General features: G+C 43.7%; 1 protein-coding gene and 2 long non-coding RNA genes across 4 annotated transcripts in view; 1 reads left to right on the top strand and 2 right to left on the bottom strand.

Annotated features, from left to right (window-relative positions):
* Positions 1–12,867: 12,867 nt before the first annotated feature.
* LOC308585597 overlaps positions 12,868–26,134 on the bottom strand; it is a 29,407-nt gene continuing 16,140 nt past the window's right edge. The window contains exon 5 of one of the 2 annotated variants that reach the window (XR_014007513.1): positions 12,868–13,515. This is a non-coding gene — a long non-coding RNA (uncharacterized lncRNA). The remainder of the gene's footprint in view (positions 13,516–26,134) is intronic. The other variant, XR_014007512.1, reaches the window with a different exon arrangement.
* LOC308585595 lies at positions 13,550–18,629 on the top strand. Its single transcript, XR_014007509.1, has 2 exons — positions 13,550–15,296; positions 15,351–18,629. It is a non-coding gene; the product is annotated as an uncharacterized lncRNA (long non-coding RNA).
* On the bottom strand, positions 18,336–25,309 carry LOC308585586 (transmembrane protein 254-like). The gene is made up of 4 exons (XM_081191360.1): positions 25,149–25,309; positions 23,403–23,506; positions 21,528–21,587; positions 18,336–19,173 (listed from the first exon to the last, which is right to left on the bottom strand). The coding sequence occupies exons 1-4, from the start codon at positions 25,260–25,262 to the stop codon at positions 19,056–19,058; spliced, it is 396 nt and encodes a 131-aa protein (XP_081047486.1). The 5' UTR covers positions 25,263–25,309; the 3' UTR covers positions 18,336–19,055.

The following is a 26,134-nucleotide window of genomic DNA, read 5'->3' as shown; positions in this document are numbered from 1 at the left end:
CCTTCAGCCCGGACGCGCGCACAGCTCGTCGGTTCCGCGAGACATGCGGCTCCGCTACAGCCTGCGCCTGAGGCTCTTCAGCGACTCCGGAGGCGGCGAGCGCGCCCCCCCCCAGATGTTGCGCCCGGTGCGGCCGGCCCCCCTGGCACCCCCCACGCTACGCCACTGCTTAAATACGTACCTTTTTTAACTCATTATAAATCATTTCCCAAAAGGCCTTTACCCTCGGGCAAGTCCACCAAAGGTGAAAGAATGTTCCTTCAGTCTCCTTACATTTCCAACATTTATTGTCATGCAAATGGTATATTTTTGCAAGCTTGACTGGGGTCATGTACCACCTATATATCATTTTCATAATATTTTCTTTCAAGGCATTACATGCCGTGAACCTCACACCGGTGGTCCATAACCTTTCCCAGTCAGCAAACATAATGTTGTACCCAATGTCCTGTGCCCATTTTATCATGGCTGATTTAACTGTTTCATCTTGAGTATTCCATTTTAACAGCAAGTTGTACATTTTTGAAAGTACCTTAGTCTTGGGTTCTAACAATTCTGTTTCTAGTTTCGATTTTTCCACCTGGAAACCTGTTTTTTTATCCAAGTTAAAAATCTCCCTAATCTGAGCATAATGTAACCAATCTCGCACTTTGTCCTTTAATTTCTCAAAACTCTGCAACCTCCAAGTATCTCCAACTTTTTCTAATATTTCCCAATATTTCGGCCATTTGGCCTCCATATTTAGTCTTTTCCGAGCCTTAGCTTCCATTGGTGACAACCACCTTGGGGTCTTGTTTTCTAGTAAGTCTTTGTATTTTATCCAGACATTAAATATTGCTTTCCTGACAATATGGTTCTTGAAAGCCTTATGCACTTTTACCTTGTCGTACCACAAATAAGCATGCCATCCAAAGGCGTTGTTAAACCCTTCCAGATCCAGATTACCATTTCAATCCTTAAGCAATCATTGTAAAATTGGTGCAGGGCGAGTCTTGTAGCACCTGAAAGATTAACAAATTTATTATGACACACACAATATAATTCACTTCATTGGATGCATAAAGTATTATCCTGAGTTGCAGGGACACAATTGGTGGGGAGCTTGTAAAAAGAAATCAGAGGGAAACTAAATGCTGAATTATACAGTTGAGGATAATGACCTTTTAAATTGCAATGATGCTCCAAAAACAGTAGTTGATAACACAGACATCCTTGCACTGGTAAGCCAGTTTTTAGCACATCCAGTGTGATTTTAAAAAATGTAAACCCGGCACCTATTGTACTGATTCCATCTGCAAATAATAGCACTGGTGCATTGTAATACAATGGTCTCATGGTTGGAGGTCACTTCATTCAATAATGAACACCTTAAGGTCAGTGACAGAGCATCCTGAGAAACTGAAATGTTCCCTCACTGGCTTTTCTATACTGCCATTTCAGATTTGTGCTCATTCATTCTTTTGCATAGACCAGCTAGAAGGTCATTCTTGGCAAATGATGGCATATATTACTTTGGAAGATGAGCAGGTGAATTAGCCCCTCAGGTTGTATTGACATTCTAAGCTCCTGTAATAATTATGTTAAACCAGATATGGGAATAAAGTTGGTACCTGGCTCTGCCACAGCGCCTGGTCCCTCTTGTCCACAATCCTGTTATATGGCCTGTTACTCATGAAGAGGTGTTTTTAGGTTAATGGGCTGTCATCCAAGGCCTGTGATAGGAAAGTGTCACAAATGCATCTCAGATAGAAGAGAGGCTTTCAGTTCTGTAGTCACTCTTGTTTTATAACAGATTGAACTAAGTAGGTAATTGACCTGATGTGATCAATCCTCTCCTCTGAACAGGTTGGGTCAACAGGTTGGATCAACAAATGTTTCTTTCTTTCTTTTTTCCTGCCTGCAGATTGTTAATGAATGGCAGCCTCTGACTGGCCGAGGTTCCAGGAGGGAGAGTTTAAAAGGAGAGGTTTTGGAGAGACAGTTAGTTTGATGAGAGGGTTGCTTGAAGTGGGTTGAAATTGTGGTTGGAGAGGGTGGGAGACAGGTAGGGAGACAGGCTGAGGTATAAAGAGTGAATGGGAGAAAGAGTTGGCTCTGGAAAAACAACTTCCACTCTGAGCGTATTGTGAAGGACAGAGTGTGGTGTCCTGTAGGAGGAATAGACCGGAATTTTACTGGGAGGCAGAGGTTGAGCCAGGATATTAGGAGCTGGAAAGGAACAGCCTACTTGGGACTCAAATCTAGTCTGGAGGGGAGAGATAGATTCTTCTAAGGAAAGGAAGAAACTCCCAGACCCAGTGAAGGGAGGGGGTGTGGAGAGCCCTGTGGTCAATTACTTAAAGTACCTCAGGAGCAGGATTGCTAAAGGGGGTGGATAACTGAAAGAATGTATCAAGGAACCAAACCAATAATGCAAAAACAACTGCGGACAAATTTAAAGTGAAATTGCACTTTATTTATGAACTAACCTAAGTTGAATCCATTTGTGTTATATACTATCTTGCCTTAAATAAATCTTTATTGTTTATTTAAAGAAAACCTGTCCGAGACTCCAACTTACCAGTTACCCCTTCACAAAGTTCCTTCGCAGCATACTCTGGGGCTAGAAATTTTAAGGGAAAAGGGAAAGAAACCTTCAGGTAAAGGGTTATTCAGTGAGGTGGGGGCAATTTACCTACGTGAGAGCCGGCCCAAAGGCATGAGAGGAAAAAGTGTCCTTGTGCCTCTTGCAACCTCCTCTTGCACCTTTTTTGTGCTTTACGACAACCACCATCTGCTTGCAAATACCCCCTTCTTGGGCAACATGGTGAAGAGAGAGGTGGAGGAGCTGTTACAGGAGTTTCTGGAGGATACAGCCCATCTGATCCCTTATATCACAGTTTGATGACTGAGGTTTTCAGGGAAGACATTGGTGGTGGTCCCCCATGGTTCAGATGGCATCCCAATAGACCTGTTGAGATTAGATGTAGAATGGTGGGCCATAAAACTTGTGCCGCTTTTTAATTCTATCTATCAATCAGCCCTTGTACCTAAGTCGTGGAACAACTCAATAGTGGTACCGATCTTTAAAAAAGGTGATAGGAATTGCCAAGAGAATTACAGGCCTATAAGTTTGTTACCATGCATAAGTAAAATCTATGCCAAATCTCTGCTTATTAAATTGGAAGAATGGATGCTGACAAAAGGTCTACCTGGTAAAGAGCAGGCTGGTTTTAAGGCAGGCTCGTCAACTCTTGACCAGTGTCTAGTGTTAAGTCATCTTGTGGATAAATATGTCATGAGAAATAAACAAAAACTCTTTGTGGCATTTGTGGATTTAAAAAGTGCCTTTGATTCGGTCGACCGCAACAAACTATGGACTAAACTAGAACACCTTGGTATCGACCCATATCTACTTACACTGATTCAAAGTTTACATTCAAATAACCAAATTTATGTTAAAGTATCAAAAGATGGTAGACTTGCAGGTCCTATTCTGAATAATCGAGGAGTTAGGCAAGGCTGTATCTTGGCCCCTACCCTATTTAATCTATTTTTATCTGACCTACCAGTATTTCTTCAAAACGCAACCACTCATACTCCTTATTTAAACAATAGCCCACTCTTTTTATTACTCTATGCAGATGATGCTGTAATTATTTCACTCTCTGTTCTGGGTTTAAAAAAATTATTTAAGAGTTTCTCAAACTACTGCTCTCTCAATAATCTTAAAATTAATTATGATAAGACAAAGATTATGCAATTCAGAAAGAGAGGGAACCCAAAAGGCTGTATAATTAATGGACATCTAATACAGGAAGTTAAGCACTTCAATTATCTGGGAATCACATTTAAAAATAATATGAATTGGAATACACATATATGTGCTGCAATAGTTAAGGCCAAACTGACAGCCCACCATATCAAATCCTATTTTTTCTCTCCAGTAGGAAACAGATTTATTCCAGCTGTATTGCAAGTGATTGACATGAAAATTTGTGCCCAACTTCTATACGGCACACCAGTGTGGATTTCAGGTGACCTCAAGAGGTTGGATAAATTTCACGCATCCCTTCTGAGGTCATTATTAGGACTTGCAAACTCTGTAAAATATGAAACAAAATGTTGTGAGCTGGGAATATTGTCTTTATCAGTAAGCGCATGGTTGAGGACCTTGAAATATTGGATCTTCCTCCATTATAGAGCCCTATCCCCTAATTCTCTACTTTACGATCTTTTAAGTGATAGTGTAATCTACAATTTATCATTGATCTGTAGGAGAAAACTGGATTTGATAGGGCTCACTCTAATTGACTTTGAAATCTCTGATCCCAAAGAAACATGGGAAATTATCAGGAAGACTCTCACAGAAAAAAGTGTTCTCGCCATGCTTGAGGTTGCAAAGCATAGCACCTGCTCTCCTATCCACTTAAATCTCCCTTTGTGTAGAGATTTCCAAAAGGGATACATGACAAATCTGAAGAAACATGAATCGTGTAGGCTGTTTATGTTGGCCAGATTTAACATGTTTCCCTCGGTGGTAGTGAGAGGAAGATACTTAGCTATCCCAGAATCAAAGCGTCTCTCCAAATGCAGAAAACAGGAACCCGATACTCTAGTGCATATATTCTTTTCCTGTGATTTTGGCAGTTATGCCAGAAAACAATTATTTGAGGCCCTAAAATTTAATAGACAGATTTTTAAACAACCAACTGTTCAGGACCTGCTGGCGGACAGCGATGACCAAATTACTTTAATAGCGGCTGAATTTTTAAGTGCTGTCCATGAAGAAAGAATGGGCCATGATAAAGAGACTTAGTGGTTTTTAATGGTAGGTGATGTTGCTGTGTTGTATTATATTATCTATGTACATCGATTTATTTCTTGGAGTTAAGAATAGGACTGGGATAAATTGTGTTCGCTGAGCCCGTATTTTATACAGTCTGTATATGATGTTTGTTATTGTGTGGTGTGCTATGCCTAATAAAGGATTTTGAATTGAATTGAATTGAAGACAAAAGGATATTGGGAAATGATTTATAATGAGTTGAAAAAGATGTTTAAAATTACTTTTGTGAAAAAAACTGAAGCTTTCTTACTAAGAATTTTAGATCCAGAAATACCTAAGGATCAGAATAGACAATTCATGTATGCTACAACAACTGCTATTTGCCCAAAGATGGAAAGAGGACAAAGTACCTACAAAAGAAGAATGGTTGATAAAGATGATGGACTATGCTGAAATGGCAAAAATGAATGGGAATATCAGAGATCAAGGGGACAATAAATTTAATAAAGAATGGGGAAACTTTATAAGTTACTTAAAAGAACACTGCAAACAATTAAAAACATTGGCAGGATTCCAAACAGCTCTTGCAGTGTGGTGGGAACTATGGTAAAAACTGAGTTTTAAGGAAATATGGAGAATATTATATGCTGCAGTTGGAAAAGAATATCTTGGGAAACCATGGAAAGGTGGAGGGAAGTCTCGGGATTCAGAGAATCCTATGTGTAGAATGACTATGATTTATGTGAGATGATAATTGTTAAAAGCAAAAATGAATAAAAAAAGAATGTAATAGATTTACAATACATTCTGATTCTTACCATGCTTCTTTTAAAAACAAAACAAAACAAAACTCCTTACTACTTTACTGAGTAGAGATAAACAACTAATGGCCTGGGAACTCAATCCATGTATTGGGAATCATTCAAATCTATCATCCATTTGCAAATTCTAAAGCCCACACCTCCATACATTTACTCCATGCACTATGTGAAATCTACTTCCTACACTAAAAATAGTTTGTCTGTGTTACACAGAAAGTGACTTGGAACCAAGCCAGACCTAATTTTGTAAGTTTATCTGTAATAAACTCATTTCTTGTTAATTTTAGAAATGGCAAACACAACATGGGGGGGCAGGTGGTAGTTATGGATTCAGATCTGTTTGCGGTGCTAAGGAATGGGTTTAAAACACCATGCCATTTCACCCACGTTGCCCCCTCAGAGCTAGTATTTGCCCAGCAGGAAGGGTGGAGGTTGCAGGCACCATGCAGCAAATTTGTTCCCCCCCCCCGGCCCATTTTATTTTATTTTTTACTGTATAGAACCTACAATTCTGAATTTAGGGGAGGGGGATTACTTTGTTGCTGTTATTGATAAACATGGGGAAGTCAGAAATCCACTCTGATCTACTTAAAATCACCTAGAGCTCATCTGATTTCCGGCCATCCCTACCATGTGAAGAGAATAGAAGCTTGGGAAGCCATTCAGATTGGTGGGGGGAACAAAGCAGAAAGGGTTAAAAATCCCCTTTCAAACTCTTTCTGACTCCACCCACCCCACCCCTCAGCTGCAAACATGTGATGCCTTATCACTGATCTCCAGACATTGAGTCTAAATTGATATCAGCTGTCTAGCAAGCCTTTGTTCACATTGGTGGGAGGAGTCAAACTGCCACAACTGTGTTGTTAAGGGATAATAATAAAGATTGCTTAACTACTGATTACTCAGTACTGTCAAGAACTGATCGCAAATGCCTTGTGTGTTAAAATGTCTGGTTTGTTTTGCACAAAATTGTCAAATGTCATGAATTAAAATAAAGCAAAGGCATTCTAAGGGGGAAAAAACAAAACTGCCAAGAATCAAAAGGCTTTGTGAAGAACACAAAATGTTGACCCTGAGAAAACTGGAGCACTCCAGTCTCTCAGCACTCTAGAATGGCAGTGGCAATGGTAATAGAATGTACAGTGGAATGGATATCTATACACATTACGTGAACTCAGAAATCAGGCTCAGTCTTCACAATGTGCTGCATGTTAGAATGTTGTTCCTCTAGGGAAAACACCATGAAGATGCTATATAAAGTAAAGGGTAAAGGGACCCCTGACCATTAGGTCCAGTTGTGAGAGACTCTGGGGTTGCGGTGCTCATCTCGCTTTATTGGCCGAGGGAGCCAGCATACAGCTTCCGGGTCATGTGGGCAGCATGACTAAGCCACTTCTGGCGAACCAGAGCAGCGCATGGAAACGCTGTTTACCTTCCCACCAGAGCGGTACCTATTTATCTACTTGCGCTTTGACGTGCTTTCGAACTGCTAGGTTGGCAGGAGCAGGGACCGAGCAACGGGAGCTCACCCCATCACAGGGATTCGAACCGCCGACCTTCTGATCGGCAAGTCCTAGGCTCTGTGGTTTAACCCACAGTGCCACCCGTGTTCCAAGATGCTATATAGATGGCATCATACCCCCTTGAAACTAGCGAAAATGCGTGTTAAAACATATTCACACAATGGCAGTGATCAGTCTCATGATCAATTATGGTTTATCATGCCAGGAATTCCCCTTCATGGATCACTGCCTTGCCGTGGCGAAGGGGCTTGAAGAACTTAGAGAAGCTATGAACTATGCCGAGCAGGGCACCCAAGATGAACAGGTCATAGTGGAGAGTTTTGACCAAACGTGATCCACCTGGAGTAGGAACCGGCAAGCCACTCCAGTATCCCTGCCAAGAAAACTCCATGGACAAAGACAACAGGCATATAAAAGTTATGACGCTGGAAGATGAGCCCCTCAGGTCGGAAGGTGTCCAACATGCTACTGGGGAAGAGCGGAGGACAAGTACAAGTAGATCCAGAGCTGATGAAGCGGCTGGGCCAAAGCCGAAAGGACGCTCAGTTGCGGATATGCATGGAAGCGAAAGGAAAGTCCAATGCTGTAAAGAAAAATATTGCATAGGAACCTGGAATGTAAGAACCATGAACCTGGGTAAGTTGGATGTGGTCAAAAATGAGATGGCGAGAATAAATATTGACATCCTGGGCATCAGTGAGCTAAAATGGACGGGAATGGGCGAATTCAGTTCGGATGACTATCATATCTACTACTGTGGGCAAGAAACCCGTAAAAGAAATGGAGTGGCCCTCATAGTCAACAAAAGAGTGGCGAAAGCTGTACTGGGATGCAGTCTCAAAAATGATAGAATGATCTCGATACGAATCCAAGGCAGACCCTTTAACATCACAGTAATCCAAGTTTATGCACCAACTACTGGTGCTGAAGAAACTGAAATTGACCAATTCTATGAAGAATTACAAGACCTTATAGAAGTGACACCAAAGAAGGATGTTCTGCTCATTATAGGGGATTGGAATGCTAAAGTAGGGAATCAAGAGATAAAAGGAACAACTGGCAAGTTTGGCCTTGGAGTTCAAAATGAAGCAGGGCAAAGGCTAATAGAGTTCTGCCAAGAGAACAAGCTGGTCATCACAAACACGCTTTTCCAACAACACAAGAGACGACTCTACACATGGACATCCCCAGATGGGCAACATCGAAATCAGATTGATTATATTCTCTGCAGCCAAAGATGGAGAAGCTCTATACAGTCAGCAAAAACAAGACCTGGAGCTGACTGTGGCTCAGATCATCAGCTTCTTATAGCAAAATTCAAGCTTAAACTGAAGAAAGTAGGAAAAACCACTGGACAGGTAAGATACAATCTAAACCAAATCCCTTATGAATACACAGTGGAAGTGAGGAACAGGTTTAAGGATTTAGATTTGCTGGACAGAGTGCCTGAAGAACTATGGGTGGAGGCTCGCAACATTATACAGGAGGCAGCAACTAAAACCATCCCAATGAAAAAGAAATGCAAGAAAGCAAAGTGGCTGTCCAACGAGGCCTTACAAATAGCGGGGGAGAGAAGGCAAGCAAAATGCGAGGGAGATAATGAAAGATACAAGAAATTGAATGCAGATTTCCAAAGAATAGCAAGGAGAGACAAGAAGGCCTTCTTAAACGAGCAATGCAAAGAAATAGAGGAAAGCAACAGAATGGGAAGAACCAGAGATCTGTTCAAGAAAATCGGAAATATGAAAGGAACATTTCGTACAAAGATTACCATAATAAAGGACAAAAGTGGTAAAGACCTAACTGAAGCAGAAGACATCAAGAAGAGGTGGCAAGAATACACAGAGGAATTATACCAGAAAGATATGGATGTCTCGTACACCCCAGGTAGTGTGGTTGCTGACCTTGAGCCAGACATCCTGGAGAGTGAAGTCAAATGGGCCTTAGAAAGCACTGCAAATAACAAGGCCAGTGGAAGTGATGGTATTCCAGCTGAACTGTTTAAAATTTTAAAAGATGATGCTGTTAAGGTGCTACACTCAATATGCCAGCAAGTTTGGAAAACTCAGCAGTGGCCAGAGGATTGGAGAAGATCAGTCTACATCCCAATCCCAAAGAAAGGCAGTGCCAAAGAATGCTCCAACTACCGCACAATTGCACTCATTTCACACGCTAGCAAGGTTATGCTTAAAATTCTACAAGGAAGGCTCAAGCAGTATGTGGACCGAGAACTCCCAGAAGTGCAAGCTGGATTTAGAAGAGGCAGAGGAACCAGAGACCAAATTGCAAACATGCGCTGGATTATGGAGAAAGCTAGAGAGTTCCAGAAAGATATCTACTTCTGCTTCATTGACTATGCAAAAGCCTTTGACTGTGTTGACCACAGCAAACTATGGCAAGTTCTTAAAGAAATGGGAGTGCCTGATCACCTCATCTGTCTCCTGAGAAATCTCTATGTGGGACAAGAAGCTACAGTTAGAACTGGATATGGAACAACTGATTGGTTCAAAATTGGGAAAGGAGTACGGCAAGGCTGTATATTGTCTCCCTGCTTATTTAACTTATATGCAGAATTCATCATGCGAAAGGCTGGGCTGGATGAATCCCAAGCCGGAATTAAGATTGCCGGAAGAAATATCAACAACCTCAGATATGCAGATGACACAACCTTGATGGCAGAAAGTGAAGAGGAATTAAAGAACCTTTTAATGAGGGTGAAAGAGGAGAGCGCAAAATATGGTCTGAAGCTCAACATCAAAAAAACAAAGATCATGGCCACTGGGCCCATCACCTCCTGGCAAATAGAAGGGGAAGAAATGGAGGCAGTGAGAGATTTTACCTTCTTGGGCTCCATGATCAGTGCAGATGGTGACAGCAGTCACGAAATTAAAAGACGCCTGCTCCTTGGGAGAAAGGCGATGGCAAACCTAGACAACATCTTAAAAAGCAGAGACATCACCTTGCCAACAAAGGTCCGTATAGTAAAAGCCATGGTTTTCCCAGTAGTGATGTATGGAAGTGAGAGCTGGACCATAAAGAAGGTTGATCGCCGAAGAATTGATGCTTTTGAATTATGGTGCTGGAGGAGACTCTTGAGAGTCCCATGGACTGCAAGAAGATCAAACCTCTCCATTCTGAAGGAAATCAGCCCTGAGCGCTCACTGGAAGGACAGATCGTGAAGCTGAGGCTCCAATACTTTGGCCACCTCATGAGAAGAGAAGACTCCCTGGAAAAGACCCTGATGTTGGGAAAGATGGAGGGCACAAGGAGAAGGGGACGACAGAGAATGAGATGGTTGGATGGTGTTCTTGAAGCTACCAGCATGAGTTTGATCAAACTGCGGGAGGCAGTGGAGGACAGAAGTGCCTGGCGTGCTCTGGTCCATGGGGTCACGAAGAGTCGGACACGACTAAACGACTAAACAACAACAACAACAACATGCCAGGAATAAGGCTGTAATACAAAGAAATCCTGTAATCTTAATTTTCAGATGAGGAATTCTCTCACAGTTAACTGAATAGATAATTTGTGCTCAAGCCAAGGAAGTTGGACCATCAACTCCAAATCAGCCTGAGATGACTCTGTCTCTCTAAATAATTATCTTCTTTATGGACACAATCAAGCCCAACCTTATCATTAACTTGTATACATTCCAAGGGGCTAGGGTTGAGAGACAGAACTTGTCTAGGGCCATCTCTTGAGTTCATAGCTAGATAAGGCAACATGAATGAAACAAAAGGCAACATGAATGAAAGGAAAGTTTCCATGCTATGCTAACAGGACATGAATGTATCCAGGCCCCATAAAAGTGTGTGTGTGTGGTTACTTATACATATATATTCACTCACACTAAAGTAACTATTGTCTTACTGAATAGAAAACCCTCTTTTAACTGAGAAATTTGGAAAGTATGAAACTGAAGTAGAGACAAGCTATTTGTTGTTTTGTTTTTTTTAAAGAAACAACTATGAAGAGAGGCCATTTTCAGAAATGATTCTCAAAATAGTTATTTTTATTCAAATCTTTATTGGCATTGATCTACAAAAACTGGCAAGGCACTGGAAAATAAAAACAACAACAAAAAAGTACTATATTCGGCACCTGCTAAAAGTGTTTTTGCTTAGGATAGCCTATCTAGGCATGTAGTAATTGGAATGTGTTTTAATATAGTTTTAACTTACTGCTGATTTAAATTATATTCCAAATTTTAAAAATACTTGTTTTTAACTGTCAGTCATTGGTAATTTTAATGTTTTGTTTATAGAGATTCTATTACAATCAAGTGATCTTTAAATGTTTCTTTTTAATGTATCTTTATTAAAGATTTTCTTGGTTTACAAAAGTGTGTGCAATCTCTCTCTCTCTCTCTATTTTGTCTTTAAATGTTTTTAATTAATTAATTGTTTTTAAAACCCTCCTAAAACTAGACAAATAGAGCAAATCAGCAGCTCTTCCTGCATCCCTAAATCAGACAGGAATAATCCAATGTAGATCAGTCGGTGGGGGAAATTCTGTGCAGTGTTTGATCTGGCAAGTAGTTTGAGGAGAAAGGATACACACCTGGTGCTTCAGAGATATGCCTGCCCTCACTGTAGTCTTATTCTTATCCTGAACGCAATTGTACGACAGCCAAGCAGAGCAGTTTCCCAAGTTATCATTCTCTTAGGATTACTTCACACACTATTTAGATAGACATCTGAATGCTCAACAAATCCATGTAAATTTCAATTCAGATAGAGCTATTCATGACATCATAGATGTTAACATGGTGATCAAAGTTCTCTGTCAATAGTGTAATCACACTGATGAAGCAATACAGAAGAGTTTAAGTATTAACTGGGCAGGGTGGCAGAATCATTTTGTCTGGATGAATAGAAACTGGTCCGGAGAGCAACAATTTGGAACAAAAATGAGGTTCACATTTAACAAATAAATAATAAGATCCAACCTCCCACTAAACTACACTTTTAAAAGCTACAATCCTAAAATCACTGAACTTTTCCCCCTTGCAGTTTGCCTTTGCAGTTTTATTACATTTTTAATGAATGCTGATTGTTTTGATATATTGATGTAAACCACTTTGTGAGGTTCATTTCAAAAGCAGTACAAAAGTAAATGAAATAGTAGGGATTGAGAGGGAGGTATTTCTGACTAGATGGATCTGTCTTGATTTATAGTAATTAAAAATCATAATCAACCAAAAATAAAAGAGAACAAAAAACCTCCAAGCAGAGGCGGATTTAGGGCAGCCCAGCCGGTCCCCGTCCCCCCCCCCCATGAGCCTGGAGGGGCCAGAGGGGAGCAGAAGGATGAAGGAATGAAAGGAGCAGAAGGGAAGGCGAGAGGGGGCAGCCTTCCTCAGAGGCCAGACATGCTAATGCCCTTATCTCGCCTCCTGGGTGGGTCCCCCCTGCGGGGTGGGGTGGGGGGTCATTGTGTTAAGAGGGAGCGAAGAGGAGACCGAGGGGGGGGGGAGAATCGGGGAGACCAGGGAGAAGGAGGAGGAGGGCGCCTGGTGTGACGCCGCAGGGGAAGCCGTGGCCAAAAGGCGCGAAGGCAGGAGAGGCGGGAGCGCATGCGCAGGGGCGGTTTGGACGGGAAACGGCGCGCGGCGCCAACCTGGATTCTACGCGGCGAAGCCAGAGGGAGTGGGGGATGGGCGGCCGTTGGGACAGGAAAGAGGAGCGGGAAGGACAACCCTCTCCCGTTGCCCCAGCAAGACGTATCCTTATAGCGCTGATGCTGCGGGAACGTAATAAGGGAAGACAGTGTCGAGAGGGAAGCCCTTCAGAGTTATCTCGTAGCCGGTCCCCATAGGGCGCCACCATCTTCCCTCAGGCATATACAGTGGTACCTCTAGTTCACAGGCAACCCTCCCATAGAGCTTCATTGAAGGCAGTAGAGCACAAACCTGGGGGGGGGGGTTAAGAGCAAGAAAATGAAATAAAGTGTTTAAAATATCCCCCCACAAAGTTTTTAATAAATGTATGTGCCTTAGCCTGCAACATGGGCATTTATAAGTTAAACTTATATGTCTTTAAAGCTTTGGAGAGCAACTTAACACACTCATGGTAGGAAAATCAATTAAACCTTATATCCCCATCTCAAAGTTCTGTTTTTTTAAAAATGGAAGACTCATTAATGGAAACCAAACTTATTAACACAGAAAAGTGTTACTAAATCGACTTATAGCAGGACCTACAAATATACTTTTGCATACAAAGAAAATATAGCAACTTCCCACCACATTTATTTTTACCTACTCTAGCCTCAGATACAGAGACTTAAAAAGAAAAGGAAAGGGACAGAAAGCCATTGGTGCATTAAAATGTGTCTCAGGAATATTCAGCCATTAGTAGACCTGACCTTTTATCTCTAGAACCACATTTACCGCACAACTGACTTTTTTCTATGGGAAAATTAAGCCCATGTAATATGGAACTAGGCAGTTGCTCGCCTGAGAAGTCTCACAAAGCCCAGTTCCACAAAAAGCAGCTTGCTGGTAATAACCAGGGTTCAATTCCAGGGAGCTCTGCTGTTGCAGGGCACACTCTCCTGGTTGCGTGTTGTTGAGAAGTGGCTGCCACAACTCTGCTCCTCTATAGCTTTCAGCATAATGAAAGTTGTGTGGCTGGAAATATTGTTGCGTGTGAATATTTTGGCTGCTTCCTGGACTGCTGCTTCCTGAACTTTGCTTCAGGATGAGAACAGAAATCATGCTCCGGCGGCACGGCGACGGCAGCAGGAGGCCCCATTAGTGGAAGCATGCCTCAGGTTAAGAACAGTTTTCGGTTAAGAATGGACCACCAGAAAGAATTAAGTACGTAAACAGAGGTACCACTGTGTATGGGTGGGGAGCCTATATTTGCTTACAGTCCCTCATGCCTCATGGAATGCAAGTCTAGAATTACCGTATTCGTCTCAATATAAGCCTCAAATTTTTCCCAAATTCTGACCATGAAAAGTTAAAGTGCGGCTCATATTCGCAAGCTTATGGTATGTAGCTAGGAGCATGGGGCAAACAGCACCAGGAGCACGACAAAGAGGCGCCCACCCCAGGCGTAGTCCCCCATCCTCTCCCCCAAGGCCAGGAAGGGAGAGAGTGACCCCAGTATGCAGCCAGGAATGCAGCAGTATATACTGGGGTATTTTTTCTTTTTTTCTTTCTCCCCTCCAATTTTTAAGGCAATACGGTACCCTCTGGCATTCCTGAATGGCCTTTGAATCTATCTGCCATTGTTGTTGTTGTTTAGTCATTTAGTCGTGTCCGACTCTTTGTGACCCCATCGACCAGAACACGCCAGGCCGTTGGAGGGAGGAGACTGAAAAGGCCCTACGGGCACTTGGCCCCTACAATTTTCGGCTTAATGTGAATCCATGTCTACATGGAAATTTTGTGCCAATTAGAACAGGTAAAGCAGGAAGTTCTCCTGTCACCTGCCTCCTCAACTGGCGTGACAAGCAGTTCCCGGGGGTGAGGCACGGTGAAAGATAGAGGAGCACGTGGATGGGAACAGTTGCCAATGCCTTGTCTTCTACAGTACTGAGAAATGAAAAGGTCTCTTTTCTAGTGGGTAAAATAAGAGGGGAAACCTCCACAGGCGAGTCCCTTCAGCTCATTATCACGTGGAAGGCCCTGGGGGAAGAAACTGGCATGCCAGGAGCTGCTGAGGAGTTCCATGTTCTCCCTCCAGAAAGGATGCCCATTCCCCTAGTTACCGTCCCTCATCCCATCGTCATCCCTTCCCCCTCTGGACTGAATGGTACACTGGAAGCTCATCAAGGCTTGGATCTGTCAGAACATTAGAAGCTATAAACTGCCTGCACACAGGGTTTCCTACCCTTCTGTGAAGCAGCTGCCTCAGGCGACAAATTCTGAGGGGTGGAAAGAGGCCCAAAATGTCTGCCATGTTTTCTGCCCTGCACTCCATATGCTATTCTGCTGCCCTAGAGTGCAGTTGAGGACTCTGCCCCATCAACAGTGCTGAAATTTCAGTGACCAGCCTAATCAGATTTCGTGCAAATAATGGGGAAATGCGCAAACATGTCCTTTGCCTCAGCTAACAAAATGGCTTGCGCTGTTCCTGCTATCTACCCAAGTATCATCCTGCATATAACATTAAACCTTTTAATATGCATATTGCAAAATGTATGAAATGAATTCCTGCAGGCAGCTGAAAAAGGTGGCGACAACTTTCCTGTGCTGGTGCTGAGAGACTATGACATTCTGTTCCCAGAGGTTTATCTATCTTGACCTCTTCCCTCCCACTTTTTCACAGGCAAGTCAAGCCACATTTTTTTAGAGGACTTTCAAATATTTCGTTAGTCTGGTTTCCAAACATCTTTACTGCTATTTTTAATGCCTGGTGTGTTGTGTTGTTAACCTTTTCTTTTCTTTTTTACGCTTAATGTTGGCTTGAGGAGAGATTGTCCTTTACAGGGCTACTGTGAAACTCCATATATAAACTGACTGGGCATTCCAATGTGGACAATATGTCCTCAGGCCAGTTGCAAGCAAAGACAGATTCCTGCATATTCTCCAGCAAGGGCAATGCAAAGTTTTGTCACATCACCCTTTGCCAACCCTCTGGGGGCAATATGCCAGTGGTGGGTATGGACAAATGTGGATGCGACCACCCTACACTGTCACACATGCACTCACACAAACAGCTTCCCCCCTTCCTAGTCAAAAATCAATGCAGTCTTAGGGGAAGGGAGAGATTTGCTTGAGAGATCAGGGCAGACCTGTCTATACCCACTCTATAGGGCAGGGATGAGAATGTCTAATTCCCAATTTGGCAGATGGGCAAGGGTTAAATTCTGCCTCAAGCCAGACACTACAATGAGAGTAATCCAAAATGGTTGCGCCTGCTTTGGCAAGCCATTTGTTCTTAACACATCTGTAGTGTGAATGCAAGAACAACATGTTTGTGTATGTATACACATGCACACTTGTACAAATTATCTGGCCGTGTTCCTGGGATGCCCAAGTGCATTTCCTCACCAACTCCTTAGCATTCCTGATTCAAACAAAGGGAACTGAGGAAAGAACCCGATACGATGACACACAAAAGCAGGTATTGTTGAGTCAACCCCTTCATCCTATTAAGGCCTGGTTATTGTTCAAAATTTCCGAGAAGGTGGTTGGGAAAACCCAGGCTGCATTAGGAATCCTCAGAGGGCCCTATACTTTGTGTTTTGGCACCCCTGCTTTAAGGATGTGAAACCACCACCCCATCCTTTGTAACAATTTCAGGGCACGCATTATATTTTAGAGAGAATTATTAGCTTTATTCAAGGCCAGCAGTGAGACAGCTCTTGGAAATTATCAGCTCAAAATGCAGCATTATACCAATTAAGCACCCTATCTTAGAACACATTTTTATCGCAAGAGGCAACAGTCAAAGAGCTCACCATGTTTCCCTTCAAGTATTAACAGTATAAAGAACAGCAGAAGCTACCTTTAATCATCCAGACAATAGCCAGGTAAAACGTAATGTGCTAAAGAGGTGATTCTCAATACAACAAGCATGACGGAATATGCAGGGTGTTCAAGCACAAAGGCAAAATGCTAAAACTATGAGCAGCAGTGTTGTTAAGAGCTGCCTAAAAATAAATCCAAATGAGACACAGAGTTTGAAAGACATTATAGGGCATTTCAGCAGAAATCATCAAGAGAATTAAAAGTCCAAACCAAAGGCAAGAACTACGGTCTAATGTGGCAGAGAGTCCCAACCTTTATATACTTGCTCAGGCACAGAATCAGCGGACCTGTCTCCTGCACCAACATAACAATGGCATGCACTACAGTAAAAATGCACTGCACTAATACAAAATGCTAAAAAGTTGGTAGGGTGGAGGGGTTTATTTAAGCTCCATGCTGGTGCCCTTTGCTTCTCACCTTCGTTCTGCCCCTGAGCTTACTCTCTAGAGGGGGTAAAATCTTGTAAACCACTTCACCCTGCCAAGCAATGCCATGCCAGGGAAAAACTGCACCAGTAATTTTCCTTTCTCAGATCTGGGTGGTGGCATTGCATAACATGTAGGTACTAAACATGTAGATACTAAACAGATACTAAACACATTGGCAAACACATCTATGAATTAGACACCCACTCATCTGACAGGCACTGTTAACTACTTCCTCCAAATCCAACTAATGTGTTCTAAACCTTCCCCACAGACAGCTCTGTCTATCACGACACAGCTTGGATGAGGAACGCCTAATGAAACCTCTATCAAAGCTTTCTCTCAGATTGAAACTAGTAGATCTGCTTTGACGTAGTACTTTTAGCTGTGAAAGAAGAGCGACGGGTTGGATCAACAGGAATATATCATGAAGAAGATACATCAGAGGTTCGGTATGTCAGCAGGACTGGATGGGGGGGAAACTTTTTTTCTTTTCTACTATGTGATTAACCAATAACCCCTCCACAAGTCAGAACTGTCATCTAACTTACCTAAGCAGGATGATTAAAGACTGTGTGGAAATGAATTCTAACCAAAAGTCTGTTTTAAGGATATTATTAAGTAAAGAACAAGAGCTTTTGGAATGACGCAGCAATAAAAAGAGAGTTGCCATGTTGGCAGGTTCTGTCGAAAGATTGACGACCGGGAGGAGGAATGGATTTGTTTTCATACTGGATTCCTGGCGAACCTCCTCAGTGGTCTGAGAAAGGCGACAGACCTGTGAAGATTAATGACGGTAAGAATGTCTTTATTTATGGAAGCGATGCTATACGGAAACCGTCTGGATATGGCTCTTGGACGAACGGAAATATCCACACAGGATTACAATTTGTCTTAACCCGTTTGTGGAGACCATCAGAGGTCACAAAGAGAAAGGAAAAATATATGAAAACAACAAGAAGAGATGTGGAGAACAACAAGAAAGGATTGGATAGAATTGTGAACATTATTTGGGCAGATTTGTGGACATTAAAGCAGCAGCAAGAAGATGATTGGATCCCCTTCGGAACTTGAAATATGGGTACCCCCAACAAAAATTTAAAATTCGGCTTTGTAATTTGGAATTTATGTGATTTGATTTGATTGGTCGGTTAATAAAAATTATTTTAAAAAAGAAAAAGACAGAGAAGATTGCCACACTTCTGAACACACAAAAAATATTTAGGAATACACCCATCCCTCTCGCTGTGAAGCACGTGAAATATAGGAGGTACCCACTTAGGGTTAAACAAGGATCAGACAGACGCAGCAACTTCGAGAAAAGAAGGTGAGGTTTATTGCTGAGCAATAACGGACCCAGTTGGAATCCTTTCCAAAAGACTGGGACCCAGAAGCATACAAATCCTGAGAATATATACCTGAGCAAATCACAGATCATGAGACAATCATGAGACAGTCACGAACGCCAGCGAAAAATAACCAATGAGAGCGCTTCTTGCCATGCTCCTGATCTTACGCAGAGTTCACTCCTAACTTCTGCTTTCCATTGTCTGCACAATGATGCACAATCTGACCTTTTCCCTAGTTCTGACAGAACAGGGAAATAAGACTCAGGGTGGGAATCTCCTGGCGCTACCTCCCCCTTATGCATCTGCTCTGTAGGGAGTTTTTGTGGTTTGGCCCTTCCTGTTTTGTGGACCATTTTAGCCTGTAGTTGAGGGGGGGATTTGTACCAGCGCCTTGTGATTCATGGCTTCCCTTTTCCTATAGGGTGCAGGATGTTACTAGGTGAAAGGTCGGTTCTGGACTTGCAGTTCCAAGCAGTTTGCAGTTAGCTTAGGCAAAAAGCTTTTCTTGATTCAAATGGATTATGATATTACTGTAAGCCCTGCTATGTGTGCATATGTGAATATATTGATTACTGATAACTGATTAGATGAATAGCATAAGGGTAGCGCCCCTTTTCTTGCTTCAGCTGAAAAATATACCCCAAAGCTAGAATGTGTTGGAACCTTCTCTTCTGGCTGAATCCTTCACCAGCTTTTCTTCCGGGGGTTGTAGGTCAACAAAAAGAAGAGAGATCCCATTCCAAAGAAAAATGTTTGAACCAACCACAACCGTTGAGTTGAAGGGTCTGTGATGCCTTTCAACCTGCAGTGAAGAGACAGACAGATAAAGCCTGACATTTCTGCATGTATTACTTAAAATCCAAGTTAAGTAGATAGATGTCTATTTTGTCCTCAGCTGCTTGGAGGATGGGCGGAAACTGAAGTTGGGCTGTGATCCACACCCCTGCTCCCTCACCAGAATCCTTCAGGGAACTTTCCAGAGTGGCATATGATACACCAATGAAGGAAAGATATCAGCAATGCAGTCACTAGTTCCAGATAACCTCCAAACAGGGTTTTGAATCCAAGTGCATATATCTGGGATTTAGAACCATCATATTGTTACTCCTCTACTGGCACTCACACAGACCAGCCTACTTACACAGTCACTGGCTCCTTCTTGTGCTTCTTTTATGTTCTTTTATTTTGCTTACTTCATTTATACATCCCTAAGCAATTAACAATACAAAATCATCAACAATAAAGGCATATATCAACCATCAAAATGTTTATTCGGCTTTACGCCCATCATAAAGCACAACACACAAAACAAATCAAATAAAACAGTGGTCTCGTACAAGCCACAAGTAATATAACACAATTCACAGCTCACAAGGACAAATATTGGCAATTCAAAAGAAAAATTTAAGATTAAGATTAAAAAATTTAGACACTACGCTAAAATCAATATCTGATGTCATTATCGAAAATTCTTATAACTATCAATAATCAGCTAACATTCCATTCCGTCTCTTGTACGAGAGGACGGCTGTTAGGAATTTAGCAACCTGTAGGGTAATATCAGGATCCACATCTTGAAGAACCCAGGCAAGCTGTAGGTCTACTGGTTTGTCAGCCATAGGCTGGATTATGGAGTTTAGTATACTAGCACGAGCTGAACTGTACATAGGGCAGATAAACATAACATGATGTAGAGATTCAGATGTTTTCATTTCACAAGCACACATTGAAGGGACTTGGCCCTTAGTGAATCTATGTCTCAGCACGTTTGTTGGAAAAACATTGAATCTAGCTCTAATGAAGGCATATCGGTGAGATGCGGCCATAAGCGATGTTAAGTAGGACGGAGCACGGTAGATAGGGGTTATGCTGAGATTTAATGGCGAGCAGGCTCCACCACCAGCTAAGAAATTTTGGTATAGCTCCGCATCATCCAGCCTTTGATTTATACACCTTTTTGCCACGTTTAGATCCAGTTTGAGCAATTCAGTGGGCGAGATCTCATAGGACAGCAATTTGGCATGGATTTTTCCTGACCACAAATTTGTGAAGTCATCCCGCCACACGCATTGAATGAGATAGTGGTTCGGGAGTTTATGCCATAGGGATATCCAATAAATCAAAACTCTCCTCCATAAAACTAACTCCACTGAGGGGATCTTCATTTCTAAGCGAATAGCCGCATTACTTACACATGTTGGTAGATTTAAAAGTCAGCATAAGAATTGGCTTTGAAGCGACTCTAAAGGTGAGAGGTTTGCAAAGGCAGCCCATAAAGGTGCAGCATAGGCCATTGTGGCCATCACTTTGATGCTATACACTTTCAAGGCCGCAGGGATGAATAAGGCCCCCTCAGAGTAGAAAAAACGGAGGAGGGAATGTGATAGGGCTTTTGTCTTGTTTTGAAGATATTCAACTTGTGCTTTCCACCCTAAATTATATTGAAAAAGGCATATATAAACACAATGCAGATAAGGGCCAGGATAAAATTCTGATTAAAAGGCTTCTTAGAAGAGGAAGGTCTTTAAGAGGTGCCTAAAAGACAGTAGACAGAGTTCTCAGGGGTAGGTACCACCAAAATTTAAGGTCCAGTTCCCACATTATACGGAGCAGATCTCCTGATGAGATGGTATCTGCAAGAGGCCCTCTCCTGCAGAATGCAACCATAAGCTGTATATATAAGGTGCAAGACAGCCTTTTAGGTATCCTGGTCCTCAGATGTATAAGGCTTTGTAAACTAGTACCAGCGCCTTTATTATTATTTTTTTAAGAAACCTGACAAAAGGATCAGGGTAAGTTCACCTGCCACAGCTGGGTTGGGTTCCAATGCACAGCACACCTCATTGGTTCAATGTTGGAAAGCACTGGTTGCTTTTTAAAAAGCAAATTCAACGACAGCTCCGAAGTCGGTCCATGACAGAATTTACTTTAGACCCAGTTCATGCAGATAGGTTGTGAAGATTATTAACACCTGTGTGTCACTTCCATACCACTTTAGGCAGCGAGAGGGAGTGCTCATGCACAACACCCCATATCCGTACCCAGAAAACCAGCTCACAAGCCCAGACACAGCTTTGCCATGCTATCTGCTGTTTAGGAGAGGGCAGAGGGAGGTGGAAGTAGAAAGAGACCCAAAATAAAATAAAAATAGCTTACTTGCAAAGCTTGAGGGCAATTAATGCTTCCCCGACGTGGCCTAACCAGGTAACTAAACATCTGAAAGGAAGGAAAATAACACCATTTGTAAGTGGCGTAAATTAAAGCAAGATAAGGGTTAGCCCAAAACATTTAGGTATTTCCAGGGGAAAACCAAACACATTCCCAATCACCAGCTAATTAACAGGGAACACAACCCTGGTTTTTCTCATGCAAGCCGTTGTGAAATGGACAGGAGTTCACTGAAGCAACGCAAATATGCTTTGTGCAATGCCTGTTCATTTCGATAAGCATGGCTTGTGCAAGAGAAACACACAACAGGTGCAGGAATGGGGTTTTCAAAAAGCAGGCAATCATTCTGCCCTGCCCTTTATATTAATGGGCATATTTCTAATAACAAGTTATGCATAGCCTAAACCAGACCAGAAACACTACACAGTCCGAGTGGAGTAAGGCGTGTATGGAGTGGCTCTTTAACACATAGCTGCCAACCGTCCCTTATTTGGCGGGAAACTCCCTTATCCCAGCGCTGTGTCCCGCTGCTTATTGATGATGTCCCTTAAATTTCCCGGGTTTCATGCTCGCCCGGCTCGGGAGGAAAGCAGCGGCTCGGGGTCCTCCGCCTCGAGAGAGAGAGCGCACGAGCTGCCATGTCTTCGTCTCTCCCTTTTCCCCCACAGGGGCACATTGTGAGGAGACGGGTGGCGGCGGGCGGGCAGGCAGCCCCTCTTGCGAGACTTCTGCCACACTGCCAGAGGAAGCGGTGGCTGCGGCTGAGGAGGTGGCCTGAGCAGTGGCGTAGCGTGGGTTGTCAGCACCCGGGGCAAGGCAAGTAATTTGCGCCCCCTAACCCGTAGATTTGTGCCCCCTAACCCCCAGATGTTGCGCCCGGTGCGGCCAGCCCCCCTGCACCCCCCACGCTACGCCACTGGGCCTGAGGGAGGAGGAAGAGGAGGGGATGACGAGGGACACAGAAGGGTGACACTTCAGCAGCCACGCCGCAACCGCCTCATGCCGGCAGCCCCAACGTGCTGCTTAGCATACCCTCCAACCAGTGCAGTGATTTCCCCCTCTGCATCCCTTTCATAACTCTATTTTTATAAATCATTTGTCCATCCATACTTTTCTGTCAATCTTACCAATGTATGTAACTCTTTACAATAGCTTTTCATATACATCATAAACTTTCCCCATTCTTTATTAAAGCGGTCCTCTTCCTGGTTTCTAATTCTGCCTGTAAGCTTTGCCATCTCGACGTCGTTCATCAGTTTTGTCTGCCACTCTTCTTTGGTGGGAGTTGTAGACCCTTAGGATCATCTAGTCCAACCCCCTGCAAAACACAGTCAGTTGCAGCCAAAGCAGCATGGCTCCATGAGTGCGGGATTTCTGTATAAGCTTATTTTGGCTGCTGATCCCTTATTTTCGAGGCTGCTGGTCCCTTATTTTCAAATCTGTAAGTTGACAGCTATGCTTTAACCCAGGTGACAAAAGTGCTCAGGGGAGATAATTATGGGCTGGAAAGCTACCAGAGGAAGAGGAACAAAGGCTAGACAGCCTGTCCCGATCCACCCTTCACACGTGTGTCGGACTGGTTTTTACAGTTAAAAAGGAAGGAAGAGAAAAGAATGAGGCCCTGGGTCCATTGTTAGAAACTCTACAATTCTATGACTCTATAATCTATGACTCTATAATCTCAAAATACATTGCTTGACTGTAGCTTGCTCTTCCATTTCACTTGTCCCTCCCAATATGCAAGGAGAAGCACATATATATGGCTGCATATTATATTACTCACCCTCCCACCCACCCCCAAAATCCCCACTGTTGGGTGAGCAGAAGGAATGTGAACAGGTAGAAGATGAGAATTCAGCTTACCCGATGTTGAGAAGAGTTTTATGGTTTTCCACCAAATATTTAGTGACGGTGCCTAATGGTCCCAGAAGGTCATAGGGGATTGTTGAGGGTGAAAAGACTGCCCACTGAGGTGTGAGAAGGGGGAGGGGAGAAAGAGAGATACATTTAAGTAAGCATACAGGAGGTATTGTTTTATTTACTTCAGCTATACCACTTAATATTCCAAATTCCTAAGCGGCATAGAGTGGTACCTCTGGCTACATACTTAATTTGTTCCGGAGGTCCGTTCTTAACCTGAAGCACCACTATAGCTAATGGGGCCTCCTGCTGCTGCTGCTGCACCATTGGAGCACAATTTCTGTTCTCATCCTGAAGCAAAGTTCTTAACCCGAGGTAATATTTCTGGGTTAGCGGAGTCTGTAACCTGAGACGTATTTAACCTGAAGCATATGTAACCAGAGGTACCACTGTATATACGTGTCAACATAACCCATCATCCTGCAACATCAGAATTCACAACTTTTGTGTTTATCCCCCAGTATCCATACATAATATATGAAATTCGGGGACATCAGTACAATGTGGCACAATCCAGAAATTAGCAGCCATTTGACCAGCGGTAGGCAACCGAAGGCCCGTGGGCCAGATCCAGCCCAGTCGCCTTCTCAATCTGACCCACAGACGGTCCAGGAATCAGTGTGTTTTTACCTGAGTAGAATGTGTCCTTTTATTTAAAATGCATCTCTGGGTTATTTGTGGGAATAATTTGTTCATCCCCCCCCAAAATATATAGTCCAGCCCACCACATGGTCTGAGGGACGGTGGACCGGCCCATGGCTGAAAAAGGTTCTGACCCTTGCCTTTTACAATGCAGAGTGTGGAGGACCCTGAAACACTGGACTTAGGCAAGAAAGCCCACAGCTGATGAGATCTCGGTCTAGATCCCCCTAAAAAAATAAATCACAATTATCATATAATGTACTTCCAGAATAAACCTCACCAGTACAGTGTGTGCTATGCATTAAAGCCGGCTGTCTTCATGAAATGCACTAAAAGTGCACTACGGCGGAAAACATATTTATACTGGACTCCAATCAGGGATTCAGCTCCCAAAAACCTTTGAGTGGGGGGAGAGAGACAGAAACAAGAAAAATGGCCTCTGTTTCAGAGCAGCAGAAAATAACTCAAGATTCCGGGGTTTGTTTTGGTTTTCCCCAACCCATTCATTTCAGTGGAAGAGTTTAAACACCTGCTTGAGGCTTCTACCCTTTGCCCAGTTGCAGTGGAGTAATGCCCACTGAACTCAATGGGGCGCCCTTCTGAATACTGTAAATTCTCCCCATGAAATAAATGTGACTTTTAAAAAAAACACGTTTGATTTGGGCGGACTAATCCCTAACATCTTCAAAGCTAAGTACGGTTCATAGGGATCCCCTCCAAGCCTTCCCATCTCTGGCTCCCACGGCAAGAGAGACATACCTCAGCCCGTGGAGGACGAAGACTTTAACCTCCAGGTCGCGCGTTCGAGTCTCGTCGGGCGAAATGTTCCGGGTTGGACTATGATCCTAGCTGTCAACGTTTCCCTTTTTAAAAGGAAAATTCCCTTATTCCGAATAGGATTCCTCACAAGAAAAGGGAAAAGTTGGCAGCTATGACTATGATCCCCGCACGTCCCCGTCCCCCCCCCCCGGGTGCCCTTTGGAGCCGTGGCGCCCCGCGCTTCTGCGCATCAGGTGCCCCGGGAGCCTCCAGGGAGGCTGCGCTCACCCCGTGGTAGCTCAGGCCGACCAAGATCGCCACCATTACGAACAGGTTGGAGCGTCGGAAGTAATCGGCGCGGTGCTCGGCCTGGGAGTCCATCGAGCCCGCCACCCTCCTCATCTCTTCGGCGATCGGATCTGCTCCCGCCGCCTCTTGCGAGCAGCCCCAAGCAAGCGCTCGGGAGGGGCGTGGCGCCGGCGCCGTATTTGCATTTGGGGAGGAGGAGGGATGGATTAGGAGGGATACGCGGGGCGCACTGCCGCGGGCTCCGCGCTGCTGCCTGCTGCTTTTCTCCTCTCGCTTATCTCGGGCAACCGCGAGTGCGAGTCTTTGTGGCAAACTGCTGGCGGCAATTCGCACAATTGGAGAGTCGGAAGAGGTCCCCAAGGGTCATCTAGTCCAACCCCGCCTGCAGTGCAGGAATCCCGCCGAAAGCCGTCCCTGCGTGGGCTCGACTTCTGGTTAACAGGGCACTGACCCATTGTGCCACAATTCAGCACAGTGACAAGGGAGACAAGAGGGGGGATCGTAGAATCGTACAGTTGGAAGGGACCCTGATGATCATCTAGCCCCCCCCCCCGCAGAGCAGGGATCTTTTGCCCAGCGTGGGGCTCGGACCCACGACCCTCAGATTAAGAGTCCCATGCACTACCAGCTGACCTGCCCGTGGTGGTGCAGTAGTGCCATGCGCACCTCATTCACACAAAATCACCACCACTCATTCGCCTTTCTGGAGTTTGCACACTCACTGAGTCCCCATCCCTAATGTGCTTATTGTCTGCTCTTCTTGCCTTTTCCAGTGCCCAGTGCTTGACCCCTCTTGCTGTTGGCTATTCTGCAGATTACCGTAATCCTTCCCACTTCCCTTCCTCCCCACTCCCGCTTTTAGCATTATTCTGGACTTGTTTGGATCCCCATCTGCTTGGCATTGACCCAGAGGCAAGATTAAGGGTGGTGTCGCGGTATGGAAATGGATACACAAAGAGTCTCCT

The sequence above is a fragment of the Podarcis bocagei genome (genome assembly GCF_964188305.1).
Source record: "Podarcis bocagei genome assembly, chromosome: 4".
Lineage (NCBI taxonomy): Eukaryota > Metazoa > Chordata > Lepidosauria > Squamata > Lacertidae > Podarcis > Podarcis bocagei.
The sequence above is the reverse complement of the archived record's forward strand: the minus strand, read 5'-3'. Positions and strand labels throughout refer to the sequence as shown.